This window comes from Ictidomys tridecemlineatus, chromosome 11 (assembly GCF_052094955.1).
Source record: "Ictidomys tridecemlineatus isolate mIctTri1 chromosome 11, mIctTri1.hap1, whole genome shotgun sequence".
NCBI lineage: Eukaryota > Metazoa > Chordata > Mammalia > Rodentia > Sciuridae > Ictidomys > Ictidomys tridecemlineatus.
In genome coordinates, this window is record NC_135487.1 from 27,950,057 (window position 1) to 27,968,669 (window position 18,613).

An 18,613-nucleotide genomic window follows, 5' to 3' on the forward strand; every position below is an offset into this window, starting at 1 on the left:
ACCTAAACGCCCACCAAAAGTTTGCACCTTCATTTGGATTTGAGCTTTACTCTGGATTCTCTATTCACTACACCCTAGTGCCTGCCTTTTAAGTAAAGCTACTTAAAAGCTACTCTCGTGTATTTTAGAATCATCCTCATCCTCAGGGAATCCTCTATTAATATTGTTGACTGATATTATCAGTAGAGTCTAAAATTTAGGGAATTCTCAAAACAGATGATAGAATTCTTATCTGCTAAGAGCCTTACCCTTCGCTCCCCTTCTCACTCTGCTCATTCCAGTAGGGATTCCTGGCTTCCACTCTGCTCCTTCCAGTTGAGCGCAGATCTTCTCAGAGTGGAAAGTCTAGGGCAGCTATAGTCTGTTTTTTAGTGTTAGACTTTTTCTCAAAGAGAAATTTGGCTATTGAATTCATGTGAAATTCCCCTCTTACAGTTGAGAGACTTATCAATTCATGGAAGCATCAAAGCTATCAGGGTAGCATCATTTCCCCTGTATATTTTAGTAATTGCAGATGAGGGTAAAAAACATTCTTTCTCTTCATAACTTTCTTCTCTGACCTATGTGTTGCACTCAACATAGTTTGGGTCAAGGAAATTGAGCTGCTTGTGTTTCCTTCTAATACATAGTCTTAGAGGAAAGGCTTTCTGAATCAAGTTTTCTGTGGATATCAAAGAATGCTATATCACAATCCTTGGTTATTTTCTTTCGTTGAAGGATTTTTTTTTTTTTACTGTTTAATATTGTTGATAAAATGTCATTTTGACCCATCAAGCATAGAAGCCTTGTAGAGGGAAAAAGCACAACTGGGAATAAGGAGATAGTTACTTGGACTCAATTCTTGACACTTCTGCACTAAACGATCTTACACAAGTTACTTAACTTCTTTAGGCAATGATTTTCTCATATGTAAACCAAGTGCATTAGAGCTAAGTAATCTTTAAAGTCTTCTTGGGCTCAGATTCTTATTTCAAGAACTTAAGTGTAATTTATTCCTTTTGTTAAAGCCATTTAGAAACTAAGGGAATTGAGTTTTCCTTGCTTATTGATACATGGGGATTGGGATTGATTGGCCTAGGTTAGGATAGACTTGGTCTCTCAAAATTTGACTGTCCGGGGCTGCAGTTGTAACTCAGTGATAGATTACTTGCCTCGCATGTGTTAGGTACTGGGTTTGATGCTTGGCACCACATAAAAATAAATAAAATAAAAATTATTATGTTCATCTATGACTGGAATTTTGTTTTAAATTTTTGATCATCCACTATTTTTTTTTTTTGTACCAGGGATTGAACCCAGGGGTGTTTAAAACTAAATCACATCCCCAGCTCCACCCCTTTTTGGAAACAGGGTCTCACTAAATTGCTTAGGACCTTGCTAAGTTGCTAAGGCTGGCTTTTAACTTGTGATCCTCCTGCCTGAGCTCCCAAGATGCTGGGATTATAGGCATCTGCCACCATGCCTGCTGATCATCTACTAATTTTTGAAATAACTTTATTGAGATTTAATTAATGTCATATAAGCCACCCATTGAAAGTATGCTATTGAGTAACATTTAGTATAGTAACATAGTTGTACAAACATCACCACAATCATTTTTACAACATTTTGTCACCCCCAAAGAAACCCTGTTCCCCCTAGCCATTACCTCTAGTCTCCCTATAGGCTCTGCTTACTTGTAGGCACACCAATCTACTTTGTGTCCCTATAGATTTGCCTGTTCTGGATATCCCATAAAAATGGAGTCATATAATATGTGATCCTTTGTAACTGACTTCTTCTGAGCTACATTCCCAGCACTTTGAATTTTTTATTTTTGAGACAGGGTCTTGTTAAATTGCCAAGGCTGGCCTTGAACTTGTAATCCTCCTATAACAGTGTTCCAAGTCACTGGCAAAGGTGTGTGCCACTGCACCTTTTTTGTTTGTTTGTTTGTTTAAATAACTGACTTCTTTCACTTAGCAAATGTTTTTAAGGTTCATCCATGTTGTAGCATGTATCAGTATTTCATTTCTCTTTGTTGCTGAATATTCTTCTTGGCTGTTAATGCTCCTGTGAACATTGATTTACAAGTTTTTGTCTGGACTCATATTTAGTTCTCTCAAGTAATATACCTAGAATAGAATTACTAGACCATATGGTAGCTTGTGTTTAGCCTTTTGAGGAACCAAAGCAGCTGTACCATTTCACATTCTGCAAGAAGTGTGTGAGGGTTCCAGTTTGTCTACATCCTCACTAACCCTACTGTATGTCTTTTTTATTCTAGCCATCCCAGTAGGTGTTATCTTTGTGGTTTTGATTTATATTTTATTTATGGCTAATGATACTGATCATATTTTTATGTATTTATTAGTCATGTGTAGTTGGAGACATTCACTAATTTTAATAGCAATTCTCTCTCTCTCTCTCTCTCTCTCTCTCTCTCTCTCTCTCTCTTTTTTTTGCTTCGCAGTGCTAGAGATTGAACCAAGGGCTTTGTGCACACTAGGCAAAGTGGTCTACCACTGAGCTACATTCTTAGCCCTTAACAGTGACTTTCTTGGGAAGTACAAACAGGGAAGATCTTGAATAGTTAAAAAGTTTTCACTTATTTGTTGACAGAAGAACTTGATTATATTTATATTGATGCTTCTTAAGCTCTTTTCGCTTCACTTGGTGTCTGACTCTAAAACTTACGATACCTAGTCTCCTGGATTTTCTTTTAAGAGATTTGTGGAAAACCTTAGAGGCACGTATGCATGTGTAGAGGGAGGGACTTTAGACATGTATTAAGTTATTTGGGCCATTCAGTAGCTGTATGGTTTTGGGATGTTAATCGAACCGTCTAAAACTCATCTTTGCATTTAAAAAATTGCTGACATAGAAGCATCAGTAAGTATGAGCTGGTTCTGTACCTTTCTCTGGGTAGAACTGGGTCCAGTATGCTTTGGAAACAGAATACTGTTCCCTGTTTTTGGACATTCTCCAGGAAAAATGTCTCTCCATATTCTCCTCCCTCATCATCTCTGTACCTTTCTGTTGTTTTTTTTTTCATAAACATTTGGTTATTACGGTCAAAGATTGAGAGACACAATAAACTAGTATTCACCTAAATTTCTTATGATGTGTTTGAATTTTGCTATTACAGTTGTAAAACAAAACTGAATTTTTTTTTAGAAGGAGTTATTGAACTTGATGTGAAATTAACTTTACATTTAAAGGTGCCTCCTTTTTCTTTTTAGTACCTGTGGTGTTTCATTTTCTAGTGGTAACATGGTGCTACTTGGTTTTTAAGCCCTATGTAAGTTATTTAAATAATTATTCAATGCTGACTCCCAAGTTTTATACCATATTAAGTCTTATCTATCAAAACCAAATTTGTCTTCCTCTCTGCCCCCCATTTATATAGAGCTTTTTCAAAATAAGCAAAAACAAAAATAAAACAAAAAACCTTAAACACTGCAGGGGAATCCAGGAAAGGTGGCACACACCTATAGTCCCAGCTACTTGGGAGGCTAAAGCAGGAGGATTCGATGAGCCCAGGAGTTTGAAACCAGCCTGGGCAGCATAGTGAGATCCCATCTTCCAAAAACAAGCAGAGGAATCACATATATCACATAGTGTACTGGTTCCCTTGAGTAATGAAAAGAAACAAGATTGTACAATTCATGGCTTCAGGTATATGTTTATGTTATTTATTGCAATAATACCTAACAAGGATGGTGAAATTTGTTTAAAAAAAATTCCTTATTTGACTTAGTTGTCTCTTCTCTTCTCTTTTTAACCTTTAATATCAAGCATTTAATATTTTCTCACTTTTTAAAACCTGTCACTCATTTATTTATAAAATTATTTCCATTGTACCATTCTCTTATTTTCATAAAAAAGGAAAGTTTTTTTAAAAGTTAGAGCTTTACAGTTATATATAGTAGTTGGGTTTATCCCAATGAATTCATACATGCATGGAATTTGATTTCCTTTCATGATACCCCCACCTCAATCTCCTTCCCCTTTCCCATTCTCCTTCTGCTATACCAGACTGTCTTGCTCATCTATTAATTTATATTTGATTTTTTTCTTTTGGGTTACACATGATAGTAGAGTCTGTTCTTTCTGTTTTTGCATTGAGATGAAGTTCCCTGTCATATATTTATATATGCATTAACATGACAAAAGGAAACTTTTTTTACTTATTTGTGGGAACATTAAACAGTCATTTCTTAGTCTTTATCCTCTTTGACCTCTGCTTTTGCATTTAGTACTGCCAGTCATCCATGCCTTGATTACATTTTTCCTTCTACCTCCTTCCCTTCTCCTGTTGTCCACCTCCCTCCCTTTGTTGATTGCTTTTCCATCTCCTACCTTCTAATTCTGTGTATTCCCTAGGGCTCATTCCTTAGTGCTGTGCTCTTCTTTCTTGACCCTAACCCAGAAAACCCAACATTTCCCAACTGTAGCTAGCCCTCTGTGCATATGACTTCTAAACTTATTGACCCAGATTGAATTCTGGGTATTTCTAGCTGCTTCAAGAATATTTCCAGGGCTGGGGCTGTAGCTCAGAGCACTTGCCTAGCCTGTGTGAGGCACTGGGTTCGATACTCAGCACCCCATAAAAAAATAAAATAAAGGCATGCTGTTCATTTGCAACTATAAAAAAAAAAGAAAAAAGAACATTTCCATTTGTAGCTCCTTCACTTCATTTTGAATTCCACATATTTGAAATTGAACTTCTCAAATCATCTCCCCTTTCAACCCTCATGACTGCTTATTTCTGTTAGTGATGCACTATACTTGTTCTACACTGAAAGCTTGAAACATTGAACCCAATTGAGGGAGGATGTTGAAAACTTTGAGCCAAATATTAAATTTTTAGCAATTTTGTAAGTTGGTTGCTAAACACAGCCATTATTAAATATTAAATCTATAAACTTACATTTAAATTATGTTTAAAATAAAAGTAATAAATGCTCAAAGCTCTTCACTTCATAATTATTTTACTGCACATTGTTTTTTCTGTTTTCTATGCTCTTGAGATTAATTATGTCTATTGTGTCTCTGTGATAGAAATAGTATATAAAGGTGTGCTACCATACATTTCTTCTCAATGTCTTACTTTGAAATTGGTTGTGACGGGAGTATTTATACCATGGAAATCAGTAAATGCTGAAAGCTGAGCTAGGTATCTAGTCTAGTTCATTGTCTAGACTTAAGAAAGTGATGGAGAAAGTGTTATATTGCAGGTTAAACTTAACAGTGTTCATGTCTAGAGCTAATACAACATTCTTTCACTATTTGAAAACTATGATTCAATTCATCATGAACCATTTTCTCCAGCTGAATAATCTACCTGTGACTTTCTTCTTCCTTTACACACAACACATACTATATATTTCCACTTTTCTACCTAGTCTTGTGTATTTTCCATCTTTTTACCAAAATATTGGCTAATCCTCTAAGTTCCATCTCATCCAGGAAGTTTTCCCAGATTTTCCAGCCTTTGTTTTTTCCAATTCCTATTCTGCTTGAGTGCTACATTGAATATCATAATTGGGAAGTAATTAGTGGAATATAGTGGTGCATGCCTGTAATCCCAGCTACTTAGGAGGCTGAGGCAGGAGGATTGCAATCTTGAGGCCATCCTCTGCAGCCTAGTGAGACCCTATCTCAAAATTAAAAATAAAACAGGCTAGGGAGGTAGCTCAGAGGAATAGTATTTGCAGTTTCCTGAGTTCAAGCCCTAGTGCCACCAAAACAGAAAAAAGAACTATAGTTTTCCATTGAAATGTAAAAATCCCAAATCCCAGCCTGTGCTTGAAAAATTATAGTAACTAGAAATCCATTACTTCTGAAAGTAGCCTTTTCTATTGTCTAGAAAATTACTTATGTTAAAAAGTATATTCATCCCATTTTCACTAGTCCTGTGATTCTGTATTGTGAGCATCACTTGGTGAGTTGTTGCTAGACTTGTAAAGAATCAAGTCTTACTTAGCTTACAGCTTAATGACCAAGCTTCTCAGAGCCCAGCTTCTTCAGTTTATTCTGCAAAATGGGGTAATAAATGAATTTCACAAGGCAGTAGTGTGAATTAAATAAGTAAAACTTGATTGTGGCTGATCATAAAGCGTAGTAGTTAATGGCAAAGACTAAAATCAGAGAACCTAAACTGAGGCCAGTTTTCCCACTTGGTGACCTTGGGAAAGTTATTTAACTTTTTTGTATCTTGTTTCCTCATGTCTAAAATAGGAATAATAATAATAATATTAATAATAATAATAATACCTTACAGATGTGTGGGATAGTTAACACATAAAATATTTATTAAAAATTAAATCTATAAACTTACATTTAAATTATGTTTAAAATAAAACAGCCACACCTTTCTCCAAAGTGAGATCTGTTTTTCTATAGTCTTAGTTATAAAATTGTAATTAAATTTTCCTACAAGGAAAATAATTCCCAAATTCACTATTAGAAGCATTTAGTAAGAGAGGGGTTAAATTGGAGGTACATCCCATGAAACATTGGACCTAGCATTTACTTTCTTTTCCAGCACTTGGAAAGGTTTTCCTGACACCAACTGGACTCATCTGTCCTTCATTAGCCATCTGATTACATTTTGACCCATAATAATTCCTGAGATATTTGTGGATAATTAAGACTTCCCATTTCTTTTTTTAAAATATTTTATTTTTTCGTTGTAGATGGACACAATATCTTTATTTTATTTTTATATGGTGCTGAGGATTGAACCTAGGGCCCTGAACATGCTAGGCAAGCGCTCTACAGCTGAGCCACAACCCCAGCTCGACTTCCCATTTCTTTATCCATACTTTGTAGAATACTTTTCAATGTTGCTTAGTGTACATAATAATTTTGGCTTCAATTTAAAACACACATACACATCTTTGGTAGCATTTCATATGTATTTTACTTCAACTGAGAATTCTGAATTTTATTTTTGCTTCTAGTTTCAAAATTTTTAATTTGTATTTACCTAAAACCAGAGATTCTGAGGTGGATAATAAAATGATTCCAGATCAAATAACAGTCAGTCTGTTCACTTTCTTTCACAGGTCCGCAAGCACATCAATGATTTGTATGAGGACCTGCGGGATGGCCATAACCTGATTTCTCTGTTGGAGGTACTCTCAGGCATCAAACTGGTGAGCTTCTCCTTTCTTCTTGAGTGCTGGGCAGTGGCCCAGGTGTTTGGAGTTTTTTTTTTTTCTCCCCAGTTTATCTCACTTTCTCCCTTGGATGATTCATTGAGTCTCACAGATAGGGAGAGATGCTGAAGTTGATGTCTGAGCATAGCCCTGGAGAGCAGCTCGTGTGGGCTTCTTGGATAATTAAATATGGCTGCCTTCTCCCAAACTGTTTTAAATATAGCTTGCGGGAAACACCTTCCTGTGTGAAGGCAGATCCTGACTGCTGATCATTCTTACACTTGCTTTATTTTTGAGGGCTCAGAATAACTCACTTGTGGGCTCATTGTTTCATATATTTGGGCCTAATGGAAGCAAGTGCTCCCAGGTGGCTCACATTCTTTTTCTAGTGTCATAGACAATGCAGTTTTCTTTTGGATAAGCCCAGGGTTGAATATTGGAAACATCTGTTGGTAAAGAGAACCAAAGAGCGCCCAGCTCTAGTAGTCTGTGAATCTCACCCATTCACTGTCTTTGGTGATTTCTTAGTCATTGTTATGTTTAAAGAATAGACTTTGGCACATTAGATTTTACTGCTTCAGTGATATTTAGCTCCTTCTAGGATTGGGGCTTGGCTTCCCTTGGTCTTTTGTTTTGGTTTCCTTTTTTTTTTTTTTTTTTTGCCTGTAATGCAACTTTTTTATTATTGTTTATTAATTTATCTAATTATTGAAGTATTGAGGATTGAATTCAGGACCTCGTTCATGCTAGGCAAGTGCTGTACCATAGGGCTACACCCCACCCCAATTTTATATTTTTAGTGGCCAAAATTGATAGAGGCTTTTATTGGCATAGTTTGTACATGTAATTCTGGTTCTCTTTTGGCCCTCATTTGCAAGTCTAATTAGTAATCAAAATTTCATTTTCACTGTGATGGACTTTATTCTTCACTTAAAATTAAATTTATGACAATAGGCTGGTATATTTGATGAATTTATAGTGAATTTTATTGGAAAGTGGTCCCCTTTGGTAGCATTGCTTACAAAACAGATTGAAAAACTCCAATCTAATTTCTTTTCCTAATCTTTGAAAATTTACAATTATTTGTGGAGATATTCATTGGATATCATCTTTTCACCAAAACCCATCCAGATATCTCTTTCACTGTAATTCTCATTGTTTCTTTCTCCCTTATTGAGAGGGTAGATGGCAATGGAGAATTGAAGATGTGTTTTAACTTAAGGAATGTTTGGTGTACCAGCTCTGATCTTGATTTGGTTTTGTATCTCTTTTGATGGTGGGGGAGGGTGTTTTTTAAAATTTATTTTTACCTTTTTTTTTTAATGTTGCATTTATTTCCATTTCATCTTTGTGTTGTGAATTTCCGGTTCCTTTGTGTGTCTTTGCCTTGGTTGGTGGTCAAAGGAGCCAGCAGGGCTGAAGACCCTCCGTCTGGTGAGCATGCCCTCCTGGCGCCATACAAACAGCGAGGAGCAGGAGGAGGAAGATGATGATGATGTAGTAGGTCCTCCTGGGGGTGCTAGCATCCCAGCTGGCACTGTTGGCACTGCAGGGCCATCAGAGAGCCTGAGGTTCTCTAGGTCTCCAAGTAGCTCAGTCACCAGTTGCTGCCTTCTCTTTCCACTTGGGAATTTGGATCCCAAAGAAAGTGGCTGAAACTAATTATGCCTCTTGCCACTGTTAGTTGATCCTGGAGTGGGAATTGTTTTGCTTAGCTGAGAATGGTTGGCACAAAAAGAATCCTGGTGTTTGGAGGTGTCAAGTCCCTTTGTGACCTGGAGACCCATAGCTTTCTGATGGCCTGTGTTGTCTGAATACACATTGCAGTCCAAATTGTGAAAAGTTTAGTTGACAGCATGACAGTTAATTAATTGCTCTCAGCTCCAGTCTAGACTAACTGGTACTGTCTTTCCACCTCTCTGGCCTCTAGGTTCTCACCATACACCATTCCATTTGTTTTCAAAACAGCCTGTTGTTTGCAAACTCACTGCATGGACGTATTCTGGCCTTGGTCAATAATATCTTAGTTGCTGTAGAGGACAGAGATTTAACTTGCATGTTCTGAGACTACTTGTTTTGAGTGGAAGATACATTAGACGTCGAGATTAGAATGTGTAGGAGAAGGTTGTTTTTTTTTTCCTCATAGATCCCAAATAATAACCCATAATCTTTCTCTAGAAATAGGGATTAGACAATATCCCAGTTACCTGTCCTCTTAAAAGTCATATTTTGACTTCATTTATCTCTCTTTCCCATTCCTCAGAATCTTGTTTTGCAATGTCTGTCATGTTTTAAGTTGTCTGCACAGTTAGTTTAGCTGAAGTGACTAAGAAAAGGTTCTTGCTAAAAAGGTGTTTCTTAAACCTTTGACTTAATAAGTTATTCTATTGCCCAGAGAGGCCTCTACATCTCTGTAGGTTATGCTCTTTGGGGAATGTTGCTTGGAAGTGTTGGAGGGTGCCTAGAGAGATACTTCAATCTTTATCTTCCCTTTTTGCAAAAGGAAACCTGGGGCAACATTCCCTCTAGGCAGATACTCAGCACAGAGCCATCTTATATTTTTTTCAGCCTTTAATTAATACCAATTTGGTATTTACAGATGAACTAGGAATTACCTAGTAAGTTTCAATCCTACTTTTAGTAAAATAAAAGCAACATTGGGAAGAGAGCAAAATAAAATGTTCATTGGCAGATAGCCATTCCTGCACTACTCATTGGCAAACAGACTTTATTTATTTACTGTCCATAGGTAATAATTGATCCAGAGGTACCAGGTGGAGAGGACTTCTCTCCCTGGGCTGTATGACATATAAGATTGAGTACAGAAAAGAACTTTCTTTGGGTTAATTATGTGGAATAACCCTCACCATCAAGATTTTATTTGTTCTGGTGGTTATTTCATGCTGGAGTGAAGAGTGATTTCCCTCCAGTGAGACCCATCACCCTGGGAAATTGGTTACATCCTGATTTTTGTCTCCTATTTTGATTTTTTTTTAAGAGAGAGAATTTTTTAATATTTATTTTTTAGTTTTCGGTGGACACAACATCTTTATTTTATTTTTATGTAGTGCTGAGGATCGAACCCAGCGCCCCACGCATGCCAGGCAAGCGTGCTACGGCTTGAGCCACATCCCCAGCCCCTATTTTGAATTTTTTTAAAAACGTTTTTTTTTTTGAGGTTGTATAATGCCTCATTGCTTATAGTTAAGACATTGACTCACTCCAGTCAAGCTCCTTTGATCAGGTTTGTAGTAAGGTTGGCTCCATCCACTACTGTGCAGTATGCAGTTAGGCCTTTTGTCTTTTCTCTTCAGGGTTTAACTGTGATATTGGGAGCCACAGAGCTACAGTCTTTGTTCCCATTAACTTCACATACCGTGTCAAGCTGTGGCATATATGACCATGGAAGAACCTATAGAGAAGCTGCAGCACTGATTCAGCATTAGTGGTCAAACAGGATTGTGTGTTTGTGAGGTGCATAGTGGTGCACAAGGCATTTGGGGTGGGGTTGGGGCACACAAAGCCTGGTGAAACACACACAGGTTCTGCTTTTAAGGGTGCTTTAATGTAATCCTCCCACACCTGGCTTCAGCCATGAGGAATTCTTAATATTTATTATTTAGTTTTTGGCAGACACAATATCTTTGTTTGTATGTGGTGCTGAGGATCAAACCCGGGCCGCACGCATGCCAGGCGAGCGCGCTACCGCTTGAGCCACATCCCCAGCCCCATGAGGAATTCTTGAGTGATCTTTTATTCCTTGAAATGAAAGATGAAGGAGTATGTGTGGATAAATTGGTAAAATTAGCCTCCCTTTTCTTTATTTGCAGCCCCGGGAGAAGGGCAGGATGCGTTTTCACAGGCTACAAAATGTGCAGATTGCCCTGGACTTCCTAAAGCAGCGACAGGTAAGACCATCTCATGCTTTCCCCATTCTGCTGGGGAAAGTTGACATTGTATCTGAATTAAGAATGTTCGATTGCCACTAGTAAAAATGACAAATCTGACTGAGCCAATTCTGAGTCTTAACTTGCAGATTAGCAATTTTATTGTGGTTGAATAAATTATTCAGTAGTCGTTATATAAAACTTGTGACCTTCTTGAGAGGGACAGTGTTCATGAACAAGAATACTAAAGATGGAACCCTGTGGGCCCACCATAATTGGGGCTCAAAATGAAGATGAAACTCAACCCAGCAAAGAAGATGGGAAAAAATGTGTAGCATCACAAAATACTACATTGTCATGAAAACAGAACAAGGGAATGGCCTGAATGCTACATCAGGCCTGAGATAAAGTCTTAGCTGTTACTCAGTGGTGGCTTTAAAAAATGGTTTTAATAAAGTACAAAATTATAGCAGACCTAGGAGGGACAAAGAAGTTTTTTTCCTTTCCTAGAAAAGGAAGACAACATATTTTTAGATATAAGAGGAGAAGCCAGTGAAAAGCATAAGATTGAAAATGAAGGTGAGGAGATGAAGTCATAGAATATTAGCTGTAGGGGTACCTTATAGATCTACTTGTCAGTTTATTCATGTAATAGATAATGAGATTGAGATCTGGACAGCTGAATGACCTGCCCCAAACCATACCAGTTAGAGCAGACTTTAATTGGTAGTTCTCCTGACATGTGGGCTAGTGCATCTCCCCTGTCCATGCTGGGTTCTGCATACCTTCCTTCCTCCCATTGTTTCCTAATTGATGGAACCAAGTTCAGAAATTGAGGGATGAGAACCAGAACAGCTGTAAGGCGTGATTAACATTGGAAAGAAAAGAAAAGTGACTCTTGTTCTTAGATGTAGGGAGGACAGAAAAAGGGATGAACATACAGAGATGGCTTATGGTGGGGAGAAAGATGAATGAGGGAGCCAGAGGATTCATCTCCTTAGAGTGAGCTGTATGTAAGAGATTTTTTGGTAAAGCTGGGGTTGCCAAGCAACAGCAAGGGTCAACATGACATTAAATAGTTTGCATATTTTTGGAGTCAACTCATTTTTGTTAGACTTATCAGCCGTTCTTCTTAATTTGGGAAATTGCCTTTCTGCATGCTTCCACAGTAATTTCTAAAATAACATTTATCACTTTATTGTTATTTCTCTCTCCCAATGAACTTTGTGAGGGCAGGAAGCATGATTTTATTGAACATTGTAATTTTAGCACTCATCATAATGAATAGTCCCTAATTGACATTTAATAAAGTATTTATTGAAAATAATAAATTAAAAGTAGTAGAAATGGAGGTTGCTGAAGCATTTAGGGCACTAGCAGAAGCACCTTTGAAATGTCTATGTGTGGGGTTAGAGGAGTCCTGAGGGGCCTTAATGGACAAAGTAAGAAGAATTGATTAGTGTGGGGTACGGTGGCACATGCCTGTAATCCCAGCAGTTTGGGAGGCTGAGGCAGGTGGATCTCGAGTTCAAAGCCAACCTCAGCAAAAGTGCGGCACTGTCTCTAAATAAAATACAAAATAGGGCTGGGGTTGTGGCTTAGTAGTCGAGTGCTCCCGAGTTCAATCCCCAGTACACCCCCTCTCCCCACCAAAAAATAAACTAAATATATACCATATGACCCAGTATTCCTACTCCCCGGAACTTGCCTTACAGAAATGAGACCATATGTTCCCACAAAGTCTTGTATGTGAATGTTGGAGCTTTATTCATAATTGCCCCAAACTGGAAACAACCCATAGTCCTTCAGTGGATGAATAAGCACATGATAGTATGTCTATACAATGGAATACTTTAGGAGTACAACAGGGTTTAACTACAAAGCAGGGGCAGCACAAGGGACTTTTTGGGGGCATAATAGAACTGTTTTGTGTAGTGGTTACATGAATCTGCATATGTGTTAACTCACAGAATCTTGTACCAAAAAATAAATTAACTATATGTCAATAATGAAAATATGTAAAAATAAAATCAAAAAGTCTCAGCTCTGAGACTGACTTTTCTTTCTTTTTCAGGTGAAACTAGTGAATATTCGCAATGATGACATCACAGATGGCAATCCCAAACTGACTCTGGGCCTGATCTGGACCATTATTTTGCACTTCCAGGTAGAGTCTGTGAAGTTTGGGGTTCCTGTTGCTTGGTTTGGACACAGCCTAGAAAGTTGCACTACCTTCTGAGGCAGAATGGAGGTGTCCTTCTCTGTGGGTAGGAGTTGGAAGGAGAATTAAGATTGGCTTGGAGACAAGCTTTACCCTAGAATTTTCTAATTATTTGCATGATGAAGTGGAGGAGTTTTTCACCAATTTGTGGTTTGGCCTATCCTTGGCAGTCTGGTTATTAGAAGTCTATTTGTTCAGCTAAGTAAAAAAAAAAAAAAAAAGAAAAAAATTTTTTTAAGGGATTCAGAGTATGAGGTGGGGAGAGATGTTGGTTTTATATTTTATTTATTTTTTTTTTTGTAGTTGTAGATGGACAGAATGCCTTTATTTTTATGTGGTGCTGAGGATCGAACCCAGTGCCTCATGTATGCTAGGCAGGCAAGCACTCTGCCACTAAGCTACAGCCCCAGCCCCTTGATACTTTAGAGAAGTGGCACAGAGGTGCCTAATCCTGCTTGGATATAGACTTTTCATTATCTCTAATTATCTTTGAACAAATCTGGTTAAATAGCACCTTAGTAGCTAGGTTTGTATATGTGCTTGTAAGCACAGCCTCATAGTACATCCACAAACAGTGGTCATTTGGTCTTCCTGTTGCTCTTCCGTCCTAAAATGAGAAATCCTTTTAAAGTCTGAGTTGCTACTGGAAAAGAAAGCTCAGTTGTTTTTTTGTTTTTTATTTTTGTTTGTTTGTTTTTTAAAGAACATCACTATTTTTATAAACAGACTTCTTTTAAGTTACTCTAAGCCTGACTAATCAAGGTAATTTCTCAGAAAGCTCTCCAATACCCCAATTGCTACACACTAAGGTGATGGATTAAAGGGAGCACTCCTTCAGTAGTTGGGAAAAGGCTAGTGAATAATTTAAGGTACTGACTCCCAACAGTGCGGCCAATGTGACCCCCTATTTAGAGAGTTACTGCCACCTTCTGGTTGAAGGCAGAACAGCAGGTGTCTCAATCCCTAAGACACTAAAGAAAATTCTGAGATCAGTTTTGTTTCTTGGGGTTCTGGTTTGGAGCCAGTGCTATCACTCTTCAGCATGGTTAGGGTTAGGAATGTGTGAATGTATTTTTATGGAATCACAGGGTGTCTTCAGGCAGGCTTTAGTATATGCAGAACCAGGAAGATGAAGTTGGTGAATGTGCCCTGGCAGGATGGGAACACAAATTTTATTGGGCTTTCATGGAGGACTAGAGTTACCCCCTTGGATTTCTTTTCTGTTTGTTTGTTTGCTACTGGGATTGAATCAAAGGGCATTTTGCTGAGCTACATCCACAGTCCGTCTGTCCATCTGTCTGTCTATCAATTTATTTATTTGCAGGGACTTGCTAAGTTGCCCAGGCTAGCCTCAAACTTGCAATCCTGCATTAGCCTCCCAAGTTGCTAGAATTATATGCATGTGCCACCATACCTGGCACTCTCTTGGAATTCTTTTTTTTTTCTTTCTTTTTCAAAAGGACATTTCTTTTTCTTTCTTTTTATTTTAAAGACGTTTATTTTTTATTTATTTTTATGTGGTGCTGAGGGTTGAACCTAGTGCCTCACATGTGCCAGGCAAATGCTCTACTACTGAGCTACTGCCCCAGCCCCCTCCCTTGGAATTCTTTGTTGTTGTTGTTCTAATTAGTTACACATGACACTAGGATGCATTTTGACACATTATTCATAATGGAATATAACTTCTCATTCTTCTGGTTGTACATGATATAGAGTTACTCTGGTGGTGTAATCATATATGCACATAGGGTAATAATGTCCATTTCATTCTACTTCCTTCTCCCTTACCCCTTCCCCTCCTTTTACTCCTTCTGTCTAATCCAAGGTACATCTATTTCTCCCTACCTCATCTCCCCATTGTGAATTAGCATTCTCATATCAGAGAAAACATTCTACCTTTAGTTCTTTTTTTTATCATTTTTAATATTTATTTATTTATTTATTTTATCGGCAGACACAACATCTTTGTTTGTATGTGGTGCTGAGGATCGAACCCGGGCTGTACGCATGCCAGGCGAGCGCGCTACCGCTTGAGCCACATCCCCAGCCCCAGTTTTTTTTTTTTTAAACTTGTTTTAATTAGTTATACATGACAGTACAATGACCTTGACATATATGTACCTGAGTACACAGGTTGCAGAATCACATTGGTCATGCATTCACATATGTACACACAGTAATAATAATGTCTGTTTCATTCTACTTCCATCTTTAGTTCTTTGTGATTGGCTTATTTCATTAAGCATAATTTTCTTCAGCTGCATCCATTTATTGGCAAATGCCACAATTTCATTCTTCTTTAAAGCTGAATAATATTTCATTGTGTATATATAACACATTTTTTTTTATCCATTCATCTGTTAAAGGGTACCTAGGTTGGTTCACAGTTTAGCTATTGTGAATTGAGCTACTATAAACATTGATGTGGCTATGTCACTGAAGTATGGAATGGAACCACCATTTGACCCAGTTATCCCACTCCCTTGGAATCCTTATCAATAGAGGAAAGTTTTTTAAATTAATTTTTTTTCTTTTGGCTATACTGGGCATGAACCCAGGAATGCTCTACCACTGAGCTATGGTGCCAACACTTTAAAAAATTTTTTACTTTGAGATAGGATCTCACTGAATTGCCAAGGCTGGCCTCAAACTCCATCCTTCTGCCTCAGAATCCTGAGTTGCTGGGTTTCAGGGGTGTGCCACCACACCTGGTGTGAGGAAGGGTTTTTTTTGTTTGTTTGTTTATTGGCCATAAACCTGCCCTCACTGTGAGTAACCAAGTTATTCTCCTACCCTTGAGGTGATATCCACTGTATTTCTGTTTACCCTGATGACAACTAAGAGCCCATAGAATGAATGCTGAATCAGTTAATTACAACTTTTCTGTGGCAGAGAGGTGGGAGTAGTGGTGTGGTTTTTTTTCCTAAACAGCTCCATCAGTAAATTTTTTTTCTCTCTCTCATTAAAAATTTTGTTATGGGGCTGGTATAGTATATCTCTGTGGTAGAATGCTTGCCCAGCATGCTCCAGTCCCTGGGGTCAATCCCTAGCACCACCAAGGAAAAATAATGGCTATGAAAAAATTCAAACATTCGTAAAACTGGAGGAATTAGTTTTACAAAGAACTACCATGTATCACTGACCTAGCTCAATAATTATTAACTCATAGTAATTAAGTATTATTTCATCTAAATCCTGATCCATTTTTCAAATCTCAGCTGGTTATTTTGAAGAAAATCCCAGACCTCACATAATTTTATCTGTAAATATTTTAGTGTGTATCTGAAAGAAACAGACTCTTTATCTAAGCAATATCATACCCTAAAAATTAATACTTTCATAAAATTATCAAATATTCAGATATTCCTAATTGCCTCTTTAAAAAAATTAGTTTTGGGTTTGGATCAGAATCTGAACACAGTTTATCTGTTGTGTTATATTTTTTTCCTTTTCCCCCTTACAGTTAGTTAAAGAAATAAGGTCTATGTCTTAGAAGGTTTATTAAGATCTGTGAGATATCTCCTAAAACCGCCCTCCTTCCATTCCTGTGTTGTAATTCCCAGAAAATGGTGGTTTACTGTAGCCCCAGTGCCTAGTTTCCAGGTTAAATTTATTTGCAAGGCTGTGGTATGTTGTGCTTCTGTGAGTGCTGTCAGGTTGCTCATTGTTGCACATCAGAATGTATATAATATCTCTTGTCTTTTTGGGGGCGGGGGAATGTTAAGATTGGTAACTAGGTTCAGGTGTTATTAATTGGATCCATTCATCCTATGTTCCCTATTAATGATACCTCTAATAGTTTTAGTAGCTACTGATCATCATTTCTACTTCCATTATTTCATTAGAAGTTGAAAAACAGTGATATACAAATTCTATTAATCCTTTTTCATTATTTAGTAGGAATACTTCTGTAAGGAAGAACTTTACCTCATCAGCTACCCTGAGTGATAGTTCCTATGGGAAAGCCAAAACAAATGAATTATCTTTCCTTCTAGTTAGTGTTTAGAATAATTAGTTGACTCCCTAAGATTCTCCAAAGGTAACCAATGAAAGTTTCTGTATTGATCTTTTTTTAAAAAATACTTTTTAGTTGTAGATGGATACAATACCTTTATTTATTTATCTGTATGTGGTGCTGAGGATCGAACCCAAGGCCTCATACAAACTAGGTGAGCGCTCCCCAATGAGCCACAACCTTGAACTTTGTTTTTTTAGTGCCTCTACAACTCACGGATTTTTAACAGACCTAATATGTTCCAATCAAATATTTATCATTCTTCCTGATACTCAAATAGCTGTGTCTTTGTCCAGTGTGAGCTTTTCAAGTTAACTCTGAATCTTTTGGCATGACTTTATAACTCTTTAATTTCCTTTATTTCTTGTGTGATGAGATGTCCAAAACTCTTTTTGTGTATTTCATGTCTCAAGCCTGAAATTCTGAATTTCTCCAAGGAACCATTTCCTTATTTTTTACCACAATCTGAGTGCTGCCAGGTTCTGCTCATTGTTTCTGGGCTTTTGTGTATGTGTATGTGCAGAGCTAGAGAATACTTGTATATATCTCTTTTTAAAAAATAATGAATTTATAGTGATATTTCGGATTAAAATGTAGGATTCTAGGGATTTATTTAACTTCTTTGACTTTATATTATTCTTTTCTCCCCTAAACTGAAATTCTTTATTTTAACAACAGTAATGTAATTATTCCCTTTCCATCCACACACAATCATAAATATTGTATATAATCAACATGAATATCAGTGTTACAATTAACAATATGTACGTAGAGGTTTACAATTCTTTGCAGTTCTTTTGTCCTTAAAACATTTTAAAGTCATTTGAAATAATTTCTCTGTTTTGTTAAACCAACAATTCAGTAAACACGTAGGTTCAGTTATATTCATTTGCTTTCAGTCTTTAGGGATTGCTTTTTTCCCTTTTGCTTTATTTACACTATGTAGATCATTTACATTGTTCCAAAGGGAAATTTAAAAAAGTGAATACAGCCGGGTGTGGTGGAGCATGATTGTAATCCCAGCGGCTCAGGAGGCTGAGGCAGGAGGATCATGAGTTCAAAGCCAGCCTCAGCAAAAGCAAGGTGCTAAGCAACTCAGTGAGACCCTGTCTCTAAATAAAATACAAAATAGGGCTGGGATGTGGCTTAGTGGCAGAGTGCTTCTGAGTTCAATCCCTGATTACCACCCCCAGACACCCCCCAAAATACAAAATGGATTCAGAGATCTAACTTTCATCTCTGCCCCCTCTACTGTTTTTTTCCTTTCTCTATAGTTTTTTTTTTTTTTGTAGTTGTAGATGGACGGCACACCTGTATTTTATTTTTTATATGGTGCTGAGGATTG

At 37.4% G+C, this 18,613-nt stretch overlaps 1 protein-coding gene across 17 annotated transcripts in view; it reads left to right on the top strand.

The window, feature by feature from the left end:
* The window catches only part of LOC101963192 (microtubule actin crosslinking factor 1), a 347,556-nt gene that overhangs the window by 134,532 nt on the left and 194,411 nt on the right, over positions 1–18,613 (top strand). For 16 of the 17 annotated variants that reach the window (XM_078025963.1, XM_078025971.1, XM_078025962.1 and 13 more), the window contains 3 exons: positions 7,053–7,142; positions 10,976–11,053; positions 13,107–13,199. In XM_078025963.1, coding sequence (XP_077882089.1) covers positions 7,053–7,142; positions 10,976–11,053; positions 13,107–13,199 — 261 coding nt within the window. Of the gene's footprint in view, positions 1–7,052; positions 7,143–8,570; positions 8,646–10,975; positions 11,054–13,106; positions 13,200–18,613 lie in introns of those variants that run through there. The other variant, XM_078025970.1, reaches the window with a different exon arrangement.